Raw genomic sequence first — 14480 nt, forward strand, 5'->3', positions numbered from 1 at the left:
AAATTAATCAAATTATTATCAACCGGTAGTATCAAAGAATTAACTAACCTGGGTAAGTTCATATATCATGCATGTTTACTACGTTCCACTCTGTTTGCTTCTAACTAGCTTGATTTGCAAGCTCCTACTTCATAAGAACACCTGTATTTAAATTATAAATTCCATGTATTCCTGTATCTTACAGCCTGTGCTGATTTTGAATGTACATTATGAAAAGTTCATTTGAATCGATGAGATGTATATGCTCAAGATGAAATAAAGATTTTGAATTAGTCACCTAAGTTTGTCCTATTAACAGTTTTACTCTGCTTATACGGAGTGTCTACATGGCATCATTTACGGACAAGCGCTCTCAATCCGAGACAGGCTGTGACACACTTACGGGACATTAGCATGATAGCGAGGCGTGACTGCCACTCTAGACAGAGTACTATAAAAATAACAACACAGGTAGGCTATAAGATTTTCCGATGTCATAATGGGATTGTTTTAAACATTAACCACGTCTAATCACAGATTATATAATTTGTGTATAGGGATATTCTAAAGCCTATTGAATCGACCGGTCCGTCATTAATTAAGGCTTCTGGCAGTCTACGATCACTATACTAGCACTCCACAACTGTGTTACCGGTTCGAGAGATACGCACGTGAAACAATCGCCGGGTACTATAGCTACTGGTCGGTGGTTTTTCTTTGGGATACTCCGGCTTTCTTCTATCAATCTGGCTCGTCCTTAAATGGCCAAAGCTGTTTACAGGTCGTAAAACACTAATAAATCCAAACGATAACACTGGCTTTGATTGGATCAACTTCAGGAATTAGAAATAGCGAGAAACTCAAGCAAGTTTATTGTGTGTGTACCGTTAGGGCTGTTCAGTCGATGGAGCATTTTTCACTTCAGAAAAAACGAAGTTGCTGCTAATTCTGTTTCATCAATAGTTGAAATACAATATAAGTGGATAAGTAATTTAAATGAGACCTGTCGAGAATATGAAATATGATCGTAATTCAGTCTTTATTCTGGTTAGCACACGGGATCACGGGAGATACGTACATATCTTCATTATTCATATCCAAAAGCAAGCAAATGAACGCTTTCCATAAAATATGGGACACAAATAAAATGTCACGTCCATAATATGATGGTATCGCAAGGGATGAATAAAATGTTCCTTGGGAGAGACTGATCCAATAAACTATAAGTTTTGTATTTAATATTTTAGTGTACAATATGGAAATGTATTTTTTTTTTATACAAGAAATTTTATTGAGGAGAGAAAATGCTCTTGATTGATTAAAATATCTTCTTTTTTTTTTTTTGAACTCTTCAAATCCACATTCCATTAATTCCAGGTTTGAAATATACAAGCAGTATCGAAATACGACTGTAACTCCAAATGGTACTTATCGGAATCGGAAAGTGCGGATAGTGACCTGGCTAGCCAACCAAAGCATGCGATAAAACATAATGTATAAGGGTTCTTGTGAAAATTGAGAATACGATACTTATACTTGGTACAATCGAGACAGTACATTGCTTCAACATTAAATGATATGCAGGCACATTGTTATGCAAAAGCATGATTAGTAAACCTTTTGTCTTTCGGGAGGTAAATGTGTACTTTTGTTCGTGGTTGTGAAGAAAACTTAGTTCTATTTTGCAAGCAGGAAATCTAACAATGACTGCAGAAGTTAATTAGATGCTTTGTCTACCGGTCCATCGACACCATTGCATAATTCGAACGTGGTTTGGACACAGGATTCAAGAAAAACAGACCTGTGTTTTGCTTTCATTTTTTGATTTCAAGTTACTTATTCTTGTTTAGCTATAAACCAGATACAATGTTTTGTATACCTTACCCACTCTTAAAGCGAATCCGATGCAGAATACTTTCATTTTGCATGATTTACATTCAATTCAATAAAAGGATTCTCTCGATACTTTATAAAAATCTCATAGCTTTACATTAAATATAATACTATGAAATCGGTTAATACATGTCCAGTTAGTGGTCTCCATAATTAAATAAGATAACGAGTGTACAAACACTTCTGGATACAATACAAATAATAAGTTATCTCCGGTTCAGATATTCCGTTTTATAGCAGAAGAAAATCGTCTGCTCTTACTGTTTCAACATCCTCTTGTACAGAGGAGGATGGCCGGATTGATATATTTACTGCTAACTCAATTTATTCTTACCAATTTCAAAGAAATAGTATATTTGTAGGCAGAAACACGATGACAAAAAACGCTATAGACACATATTTTAAATATAAACCGAAGATGGTTAGAAACATCCTCGTAATAAGAACACAGATGGTCAGACATACCTGATTCTGATGCATTCCCCATATATGTTAATTGAACGTTTAAATGCACGTTTACTACCGGGACATCCCCATGTAAAACATCAATACACAACCCACGGCGTTTTGCTATACAAAGAAGCTGTATTGTTTACTTTGCAAACTGTGGTATACTTTATGTCATTCGTTGCTGATGGTTCTAAAGATGAATGGGCAGTAGTATTGTTAAATGATTTGCTTTGATCCCTACGTGATAAACTCTCGTTATATAGTAATATATGCTTAAGTTGTTTTTAATTATATGCCTATTGCAAACACCCTGTAATGATACGCTTACGTCCTTATTACTTGTGTCAATAAGCGTTATGTGCCTACGTCCTTTTTATATACATAGGTCCTGAAACGAGAAGCTTTACAACAAAGTGATATCCTAACGTTCTTTGGTGAAACGCTTTCTCCTTGGAGTAAAGTGCTTACGTTCTACATTAATATGCTTAAAACTTTCATTGACATGCTTATGTGTAGGTCCTTCAAAGGTTGTTATGTGTACTATCGATTATTATTATTGCCCCACTCGACACAGGACTCTTGCTTTGACTTTCTGTATACAACATATATATCTATTACTTAGGTAAGAATTACTGCTGCTTGCGCACGTATATACTTTTGCGAAATAAATATTATATAGTTTAATTCATTTCGTTGTCCTCATGAGCACACATTAGGAAGACAGATTTTTTTATTTTTTTTTATTACCATTTTTAATATTTACCCGATTATTTCCTTAAGCTTATATTGGCGCCAATTGATACTTTCCACATAAACATGAGCAATTAAATGTCAAGTGTCTCAGTGGTCAAATAGTTGCAGCATTAACGATGAAGTCGTGTGTAAATTGTAACGCATACGCAAAACCTCTGGTCATCGGGGAGTGTCTGCTTTTCCATTTTACTTGTATTTGCTGATAGGTATTTCTGTCTTTCGTAAAGCTTATTCATTCTGGTTGGATGTTTCTCTTTCTAGTTTGAGGTGTATGTTGCATCATTGTTTTGCAGCCTGCCAGTAAGTCAGTTGTAATTAGGACAGGTGACGGAGCAGATGGTCAAACCATACTGCCTGATTTTCAGTGACGGATCTACAATAATATAGTTGTGTTATGGAACAGTTCAATAACAAATATGTTAACAATAATAACAGGACTAACTGTGTCGTGGTATTGTGTTTTGTATAAATTATATTCGTATACAAAATAGTAGAATACCAAAGTATCATCAAAGCCTTTATTCGAACTCAAAATCGATAAAACTAGGGTTACATATGAACAGAGGAAATGTTTATAATGAGACTATTGAAAAAATTACAAGAATAATAAAACCAGGCGTTCCTGAAGGGGACGCGTGTTTTGCTTCATGGACAACACCCCACTGTAGAAAGTCAAATCCAAGTAAGTCACGTCCTCACATCGAAAAACTCGGGTAGTGACAACAAACCACAAGGCACGTTGCAGTACAAAATCTTATTTTTAACAACGATTAAAGCATATTATAAACTCTCGCTCTATCTAAGTGTACATGTAAAACTTTACTATGGTGATTGATTTACAATGAGCCGTATTTGCATAGCAGTAGAGATATGACATAAACAATATGGATAGGGGACATCACTTTTAACAATTTGAGTGCTAAAAATTGGATGCAACACTTTTAGGTAAACATACTGTAATATACATTTCTGTGATTAATACATTTTTGTTTTTCATTTGAAATATTTGATTAAATCCATCAGATTTAATGGAAATCGGGCAACAGGCAAGGCCTATACAAGCCATCTCTCTGAATTAATACAACATGTCATTTTATGAATCAGATTATACTATATGTTACTGTTAGTTTTCTCTCTTAATCATATTCTTCTTTAGTATGTGAAATGCTGTTTTAATCCACACTATGTTAGTGTATATCATGTCAATTTTTACCCTTTGCTATATTATCATGTATGTATAATACACCTGTACAGGTGTACAGATAGTGTTTTAACATACATTGTAGTAACACATCGTTCATTAATAGGTGTCGAATCTTTGATTTTTTTATATAAATAACCATAATATAAATAAGTGTCAAGCCTTGTGATATTATTAAAAAAAATCGTGCAATTATTTCTCTAATCTTGTAAGTGTCACTACAGTGTATTTTTTTCCATAAATGTAAAAACAAAATGTCTGTTATAATATTTCTAACTCATTACTACATGTACGATTACATCATGTTTTTGTTATTTTATATATTTGTATTTGTCGCAATAATAGCTTTCAAGAGCTAATGTTCCATGTTGATATGTATACAACTTTAAATAAAGCTTCATGTATCTTGTATAACTAACGAAAAATAATATGAATGCGTACATTCTAATGTGCATAGCTTCAGTTCAGAGATCAGCATACACTATCAAAATTACCTAAAAGTTCAGATATTAAAACAAAATATTCTAGTAAATAACATAATGTCACCTGGTCGATGTGAATTAGGATGTTCTAACATGTGTTCGCCACCCACGGGTATTTATATACACTTAAAAATAATGTAATGCATGGTTTTCCATGTTCTGTGACTTTCCGTGACAATGTCCTGTAATCCTCCCTCCGCTGCTATCAAATGTTAGTATATATAGTCTATCACATTATGTACAGTGTTGACAATGAGTAAAAACTTTAGAGCAATAAAGAGGATACCCAGCAGATGACATCCCGGCTCATCAACGTACTCGGGATTTTCGTTTGTCTCTTCGGATTTCAGTGTCCGGAAAACCTGGGATTTTGACTGTCCTGGGGTGATCTGTTGACCTTTCCTGACATATGCTAAGAATAAGACCTTACAGCGAGCAACTCCGTCAATAATGACCAGCTTTTCAGGAAGGTAGTAGTCGTTGAAAACCGGTCAGTATGAACACCGTACGTGTGTCTTGCCACCCTAAACATGAATTGCACGTGGCTTATGAGTCTAGTGTTGTGCAGATGATCGGGAATAACCGATTAACGCTTGGTTGTAGCCTACCGATTCCGATGATCGATCATAGTCTTGTTTAATCGATCATCGGTAGATAACCAAAACGAACACACCCAGCAATGGTGAATATTTGAGAGATCTATCAGAAATATATGCAAATCTAAGACATGTGTTCATTATAAAAAGGTTGTAGTACTGCATGAAATTATTCATATATTTTGAGATTAACAATATTGAATCACTGTAGACGTGTGACAAATTCTGTCGGACAGCTAGACATGTCCGAAAAAATCACCTCAGGCCGGCAAAATGTTTCAGATACCTGCTCAAATATCTGGAAATATTTGAAGCTAAATCTGGCAAAATGTCGAGGAAAACCGAACAAAATTTTGGCTCACTTGTCTGTTTCCTCCGACAGGATGTGAATGAAAAATTAACTAAATTGACTGTAGTTTATTGAGATACAATTAAGCAATTATGAAACCAACAAAACACTCTTGAAAACAAACTTTGTTTTTCGTTTTGAGGAAAACATTGCAGGTAGAATACTGGCGATCTTTCTTTCTATCAATTCAGACGATATTTGAGAATTTGAGGCTGGTGAAAAAAGACTAAACTTTCTTAGGTAACTACTAGTTTCAACAGAGTGACATCATTTTTTCCTGAAAAATCGTTTCTGTTTATCAAAGAGGAACTTGCATTTCAGGAATTAAAAACTAAACAATAAACCCACACCAAATTATTAAATGAAATATCCATCACTTTAATTTGAAGAAAAAAATCCCTATTATAGTATTGCAGTTACTGAAAAAAATAGCCCTTAAAATATTTTCTGAAAAGGAACCAGGAAGGAATTATGTACTCTGAGCCGGTAAATCTGTTTTCGTTGATGGGAGACTGAATGGATGAATTATTTACAAAATGTCAACAAATTAACTAAAATTGTTGTTTAAGTTCTTTTTACATATTTGTTCTGACCTATTTTTTGTCCGTTTGGTAAACACTGATATGTTAATCAACATTCAAATGAATTTATGATGTTTCGCAGCTAATAAACTGAGAAATAAGTGAATAACATTCACGATGATGAAGAAGGAATGAAACTGCAAGTCATGTAGGGTTCTATCTTATTTCTTCCTGGTTAAAAAAACCCACCCGATTATAATCGGAAATCGGTTATGAAGGTCATCTGATTACAACCGATCATTGATTGGCATTTTCAACCGATTACCCAACACTACTTATGACCCAACAGCACAGCCCCTCTTAATACAGCTAGCCCGGGCTCTTCTGGTACGATAATTTTTTTCGAGGTGAACCTATTTTGAATGGCGTCCTGTACAAGTCTACACTCCGAAAACCCACCCACCATGACAATAGTGTCAACATGCTGGAATTTACTGTCGTAGAATATTTTCTCCATGTGTTTTATAATTCCATCTATGGTAGGTTGGAAAAGAGCGTTGAATTTTTCGCTAGGAATCTGTAATTTCTGATGAGACCAAGCTAAAAGTTGATCATTATTGTGTTTACTTTGTTTGATGGCATTATTCATGGATTTAATGTTTTTGTCCGATTTGACCAGACTTGTAAGTGCTACAGGAAGGGAAACACTTACTTTCTTCTCAGATTTTGAAGGATCAAAGCTGCGTTTTTTCACTTCAAATTCCCGGAAAATATCGATGAAATCTTCCATACTTTCTTTTCGCAGTTTGGCTATTTTATCTGATCCAACAATTTCTCCAAGGAAGGTTTCAAATGCATCGTCTACAGATTTCCCACCATACGCGCCTCCTGTTGCCTGATGTAACTCCTTTAGCTCACTTTCCGCTCCAAGGTGGCTCCTCTGATGTACTGTGATGTCGGCAGTACCACCTATAACGTCACACATATCAGTGTATAGCACAGTGTATTGATTATACAATAGAAGTTGTTATACTGAGTACATGCTGAGGATAAATATTAAAATACAGATATTATAACTTTGAAACGAATTAGAATTTATATATTTTGAGAAAATACAGACTGATAAGCGAGTCACACATAGGGCCTCGCACACGTACTTTTGTCGGCGCTTGACGGCGCCGTAGGCAGATATCTGATCACCTTGTTCAAACACCGCATCCAACAAATTTAAAGGTTCAGTATATTGTCTTCATATACTTTTTCCAGTACCGAAGCAAGCATTAATACGTCATTAAGAAAGACAATATTGCATTTGAAACACCATGTCGAAGTGGCGTTTTTCGGCCTTTGAACTTTAATTGTCAAATCACTTCAAACGAGGTATCGTATTTGTGTGCCTTCGTTCACATTACGTTTCAGAATTTCAAGCGAGTGAGAAAAGTTATATAGCGTCGCAGTTATGCAGTTTTTTAGAACAGCAAACCGTTCAGGGTATCATCGACGGTCGCTTATAATTGGCGCAAATCAACGATACGGGAATGGCCAAGGTTTGCGACGTGATGTGCTCCCGTTTTATTTCAAAGCGTTGGTCAATACCGTTATAAATTCGTCTCTTTCTATTCAAACGTGTCCTGCTGCAATTTAAATTTGAAATATGTGATTTTTTCTTATTACTTTTTAAACTCAAGGAAAGTAATTATTAACATAGCATCACTGAGGCTACTTTTGTTTTGGATTTTTATTTGTTTTATTTTTAGATTGAAGTGACAGAATTAGATTCAGAATTAGATTCTGAAGTCCGCAATTAAAGGCAATTTTTTTTTCACAACTTCTGTATCAAGAAATAAGATTAAGTCATACTTTCTCTTTTCTTAAGAATTGGAAAGATTCTGGTGCAAATTTTCAGCATTCTAATTTAATAAGGCATTTTTTATTATAAGTTATTACAACCAATCATCTGATAGTATTTTGAAAGATGATCACTTCATGGATTAAATTACAAACATACTGTATGGTGAAAAATTAATTGAACAGAGTACTCCTGTATATCATGTTGAATAGTATTGTACTTCAAATAAATATTGAATAATTTTAATACAGGGCCCATCTGGGGCAGAGAAAGTATCGCAACTTTTTGTGCCCTGTTACTACTACGGACCACTGACCTTTAAGGTACAAACGTCTTTATCATGGTTCGCTGACCCATTTAATTGATGCTGGTTAAGTGCCAACAATTTAACACCGTGTTTATAAACATGTTAGATGGGAGCGGAAGAGACAGGTATTGCGCGGGCTGTGTAAAACACAAACAGAATACTTAGTCAAGAAATGAAAATATTAAAATCAGGTAAGCTTGCAACGCTAGTAATAAATCCAAAGCGTAATATATTGATTTCATTATTAAAGTGACAGTGCGTCAGTGACGTAAACTATACACTGGCTTTATACGAGCTTTGGGGCATCACATCATTCTCAGTTTCATTTATTTTGCACCCTTTTTATGTTGTAACAAATCAACATGTTACTCACTGATTCGGCGTAAGTACCTTGCCACGCAAACAAAGTCTTCGGTTCAGACGTCGAGAAACTCGATGATGCAGTCGGCATAATACCGTAAAAGGAGTGCCAATCGGCCATCGAATGGAAGAGTGCTCAGGGATTTTAAGCGGCCAACAATTCAATAAACTTTAACATATTATTACCTGACCATATTAAACATTTCAAATGTATATGGCGAGTGCAGTGTGCTTCATCATTATGAACACCTATACTATTGCAGTTATATCTTCACAACATAAAACAGTGTACAGAAACACTGCGTTTTTAATTGAATACATGTGTAACAAGTTAGTAACAAACCTGTCTTAAACACACCACATCATATTTCAATAGTACCACGGAATTAGACTGCTGTTTAAGTCTGTGATAGTACTGATAAAATATCGTCCAAGGTACATGTTTGATAGAGAGAAAACATCTTTTGCCGGTCATAATCTATCTTATAGATATTCTCCAATAACGGTGGGAAGCCCTATGTCCTGTACGCTAAAATTAAGTGTCATCTTAACATGTGTTACAAAAGCGGCACAGAATCCTCCAAATCTGACTGATTGGGTTAGTCTAAAATTACATCGCTTTGTGATAACTCACAAATATGGTTCAACCCTACACTTTTGCCTCATCCAGCCAGCTCGGCTGCTTGCTGTTTGGCGGGTTGCTAAAGTTTTCAAAGCATGGTTAGCTTCATACTTCTTTTCTTGTGGTAATGTTTTGGCCATGTCGATCTATTCTGTGCTTACACTATAGACTCTACTGAAATGGATATAATGTCTTGGAGAGAGTTCTTTATTTCTGACGGAATGAAAAGTCATATTCAAGAGGTCAGAAATAAAATTTCAGACTTATTTACAGTGGTAATTTTGTTATAGAAAGCAAAACGTTAGTGACCCTAACAGTGTGACGGGATCTGTGCACTGTAGTCAGGCTGGAACACTACAGTAAGTAGGTCATAGGAAATCATTCGCTTCGGGAAAGAGTGCTTTTGATATCATCAATTATTCCTAAGAAAGTGACGTCATCAGTTTGTGAATGTTTTGTGTTGAAGTCATCAATTGCTGAGATTAACATATAACCTTCTAAATGGTTTTATGATGATCAAGGTCAATCTTTATTCCTTTACTGTCTGGAGCAAATTAGGCAGAACGTTTACCAAACCTGTTGTCATTTACATTATATATTATTAGAATTGTCTCTGGAGCCGAAGGCGAGTGGTCTCTAAATACCAAAGGGGACTATGAGACAGTAGACTCCGCCTAACCCAGAGATAACGAATTTGTCATACTGACAATCTTTCATTACTTTTTTTACTCTGCAAAATTATAAGTCACTTTGCGAGTTTGAGTTGTACTTGACTGCTACCAAAATAGCCCCTACCGGACACCGTTTCGGCAATATTTCGGACAATATACAACCATCTTTCTAATTAGCACCCTAGCGGCCCTCATTGCCTGCTTCGGGGAATTTGCCATCGTTTTGGATTGCTGTAGGCTATTTCATCCTATGAATGATTGGCAAACCTCGAACGCTTGCGTGTGTCGGACGCCATCTTTTTTGTTATGAAGTGATTTTCTAGTTTGAGTTATCTCCCCTCGCACGTGCTTTTTATAGACCCCGGCAGAGCGGTATACTATATCTACAAATCATTTTCAGTGGTGTAAACCATTATTGACATTCATGCTTTCCCTCTATCCGTATTATAAGCAACTCCTGAAATATTACCTCCTAAGTCTACCACCATGTACGTGGCTTCGCCTCCCCGAGTTCCCATCGGAATATGCTGACAGTGAATTGAGGCAGCCTCTGGTTCCAGCGCAATCATCAGCTGTTCCCCGTTTATTCCACCCTGAATACAGAAATATCTGAGTGAGTATTGGTTATGTATGTGGATTTGTAAATAAAACTATTATTAACATATAACTATTATAAAATGATAATGACTGTAACTTAATTACCAGGACTGTTTAGCGTCAATTTGCACGTTACATTTATCTGTGAGTGCGTTTGGTATTTTGTAATGACCATCAGCATGTATATGTTTGTGCTATATTTATAAATACTTAACATTATGTTAATACGAATTAACACTGTACTTAAGTTGAGGTACGGTTCCTCTTTGGCTGTAACTGAGTGTTTTTTTTATATTAGTAGGACCAGTTATCAGTCTCGACTACTGGTATCGTGACATGATTAACTAAACAATAAGATACTTACAATCCTGGCCGCCTCCCTCATGAACTGTTTGGCTTTGTCGTCCCAGATGGCTGGCACGGTCAGTACGTACTGGATGTCCTCCTGCTTCAGAGTATCACCGATTGGATTGTTTATCATATCGAATAAATGATTTTTGAGGAATCTGATGGAGTGTGAAAACACATCAATGGCAGGGAGTGATTTTCCCGTCTCATCCTGGATCCTAGTGTCCTTTCGCAGATCCTACAGAGAATATAAATCAAGAGTTATTCATATGGTCTATCTGCGTTTGAATGGAACTGATGCGTGTATCATTTAAATATACGGGTTTCAAAACAAATCAATTCTTGCCAAAGACTAACTTCAGTTGCGGCACTTACTACATGCAGTCTTTACTTATTGGATGCAGAGTGCTTGGCAACTTAAGAATCTTCCCCCGAGGGTTGAGATTCCCCTATCTCAAATGGGGTGACATATTATATTAGTCCAGGGTTAAAAAGGGGTGTAGGAGATTTGTTATCTTACATTGGAAAAGGCGACGTGATGAAATTAAAAATCTTTTACAATATATTTACCGTACACGTTAGAAAGATGTGATTAATTTTCCTGCACAAATTCTGTTTGCACTATTGGATAAGCTAAATCGGGCTGGTTGATTCGTTTTCGTCTAAAAAGCTCCGGGGGGGGGGGGATATTTTCAAAATGGCGGCCATTCCAAAGGCATTTTCATTGTTTCTGAGCTTATTAATGCAAAGTCTCGGGTTTTACAAAATTTGAAAACCCCTCGGGTGGAATATTCCTATCATACAACCCTGAGCATGAAAGAGTTTTATAATCTTCATATTTCCATCATACGCTCTCGTTCTCTTACACGATCAAATATTGGCTTTTAATACATGTGCATAAATTATCAACTTCTTTACTTCTCCTTTAGCCCATTCCCTGCAGACACATTTGAACTCCTCCAATTCAAAGGTTTGAATACTTCATTACGAAATGTCAGGGGTGAATGAGTTAATGTCTTTTTCCATTCACGTTCCAGTGTGATAAACACTATTTTCATTTCTTAAGAGAAATATGATGCATTACATGGAAACAAATATCAATTTATTCACATACAAATACAAGTTTATGAGCGAATGTTGATATGTGTCTATTGCCTTACCGGGTAGGTATGACGGATCATCATAAATCTGTGAAAGTAATAGTATTCTTCGTGCTCGCCTTCGTCTGCTAATTGTGAGTAATCATTCTCCGCTGTGTACCCAAACGATTTGAAGGTTTTGTCGGGATTCAGCAACAGAGCAGTGGGTGCCTTACTAGACAATAGTGACCGCGATCCGGCGTTCCACATATTGGTATTTATAGCTAGTTTACCGTCCTTTCTTTTCTTGTCCAAATCCAACCTGAACCCAAAGGCGTATCCAGAATATGTAGTCCCAAAGTCTATGGCAGCCACGAACAGAAATTTGGATACTCCACCAGTCGCCATCTTAATAAGACTTGTACTATGAGCACGAATGTTTTCCTGCAAGTATTCAGGTTTTACGTAAAGATTTTTTTGAGAAAGATGATGTATACTGAGAACACATAGAAAGTATAACTTATATTTTAGTATATGCACATAATAGTGTGTGCATTCGGAACACAATTAAAAAAGACTACATTAGTCAAATATTCACGAGAAATACGAAGTAATCAATAAATGCTAACATACTGCTGATCCATCAAAGAACATAGGATTAAATACATGTATTTCTGGTCTGTGATCAGGTTTTGGATATTAAGCTAATTGCACTGCTACACAGAACAATATTACCCATGGGAGTAAACAAAAATCAATAAAAATATTATCAATTTGAAAATGGTTCAGCTACGCGAACTAAGATTCGGAATAGATTAATCAGTTAGATGAGCCTACATTTTCGGAGCTGATAAAATTATCACGTATTTATATGCAGAAATGTTGACCCTAATTGTTATCACCATAACGTAGTTGTGTGTACATTATCTATTGAGAGGTTCAATAAAAGGTTCATCAGGTGTGATATGTGTTAAATGTTATGTACAGAGTACAGGTATACGTGAATTGTAGCACTACCAGTGTAAAGCTTTCTAATATCGTACTCTTTCTTTGAGTAAAGGCCCTACGACAACACAATGTTATCGTTGATCGTTCTGACACATGTAAACACGGCAACCAGCGTGATATCCAATAGGACATTGCCGATTACTGACCAGAGCGACTATATGAGGGTTACATTAACACACGCATATGTATACATTCAAGGTATCATGTGCACCGGAAGTAGTTACGCCTCATGTATGTACTCGTATGAAACTAATATTGAAAGCATCTATTTTAAATTAGTTCTAGGAACAAGTACTTATAACAGTACATATTGTATTGTAACAGCTCGAAGCGTTGTGTACAGAATGTTATCAGGTCACACACCCCGGTGGCATGTTAATAAAGTATTTGTTTTTGTTGAGTAATATTCGAGTTGCTGTGCATTGTCTGCGTCATGACAACTACTGTTTTGAGCTTAGAGTATGTATACCTAGTAGATTATGTATGCCGCCGTTAGCTAAGCATATATATGGCCGTGTTGATGCGGCATTAACAAAAGAGCTGCATAGCTCCCTTATCAGCTCCGAAACTATGGAAAAAGGTGTGTTTTATCTTCGTTTTGACACGAAAGCTTATTCATGATCACAACCGAGTACTACCATCTCCATGTCCCGTTATCAAGTAAGAAGTAGAAGTGAGAATAGTTTAATCCTAAGTCTATTCTGTTTCAATTTATAAAAGTTTTATCAAAGTACACATACCTTAAAGTTTCATTATGGGTGAAGCTTCCCGATATGGTCTGGACAATACAATGCAAACCGAAAGTTACAGTTACGCATGTCAGATATGCATGTGTCCTAAAATTGACGGTTCTGGTTCTGGTTCGTAATTAGCAACGTCCTATGGGATATCACACTGATTGCGATCGGAATGTGGAATGAAACCGTGAAAACACAAAGAGGATCTATTTTTTGAAAGTATTGTTGAGACACTTAAGGATGTACTCTTCTGCCTGAGGTTTCAGTCACGTTCAAGTCTCGTTTTGATCTGGTGTAACGGGTTTTTGTAATATTTAACAAATTATGATAGGTTAAATAGCAAACAAACATCTGAAAAACATGTCAAAAAACTAGATGTCTGTTGTGGGTAGAACATTTTTTACAAGAATTTGAAAAAAAATGACCAATTTGGCGGCCATTTTGAAAAAGTGTATTTATGTGAATTTCTTCCGCTTCACAAAGGGCCAAAATTTCACCTTTTTTGACACTAGATTGATCACTTAAAATTGTCACTGTGTCACCATTTTTAATAGTAGCAGGTTCAATTTTGCTGTACAACTTTATAATGTTCAATAAGATTAAAATAATATGCAAAAAAGTGGAAAGTTATATATTATTGGTATTTTTTTACGCATTAGGGTAACTGAAGCACTTTTG

General features: G+C 35.9%; 1 protein-coding gene across 2 annotated transcripts; it reads right to left on the reverse strand.

Moving 5' to 3' along the window:
• Positions 1-1793: 1793 nt before the first annotated feature.
• Positions 1794-13890, reverse strand: LOC110466232 (heat shock 70 kDa protein 12B-like). Of its 2 annotated transcripts, XM_021522627.1 has the most exons (6): positions 13806-13890; positions 12139-12501; positions 10995-11216; positions 10503-10626; positions 6937-7193; positions 1794-3448 (listed from the first exon to the last, which is right to left on the reverse strand). In XM_021522627.1, exons 2-6 carry the CDS (start codon positions 12463-12465, stop codon positions 3437-3439), a joined length of 942 nt encoding a protein of 313 aa, XP_021378302.1. In that variant the 5' UTR covers positions 12466-12501; positions 13806-13890; the 3' UTR covers positions 1794-3436. The 2 variants fall into 2 exon arrangements, with proteins under 2 accessions (XP_021378302.1, XP_021378301.1); XM_021522626.1 differs by lacking the exon at positions 1794-3448 and having other exon boundaries at positions 5152-7193.
• Positions 13891-14480: the final 590 nt, after the last annotated feature.

Source organism: Mizuhopecten yessoensis, unplaced genomic scaffold (genome assembly GCF_002113885.1).
Source record: "Mizuhopecten yessoensis strain PY_sf001 unplaced genomic scaffold, ASM211388v2 scaffold11125, whole genome shotgun sequence".
NCBI lineage: Eukaryota > Metazoa > Mollusca > Bivalvia > Pectinida > Pectinidae > Mizuhopecten > Mizuhopecten yessoensis.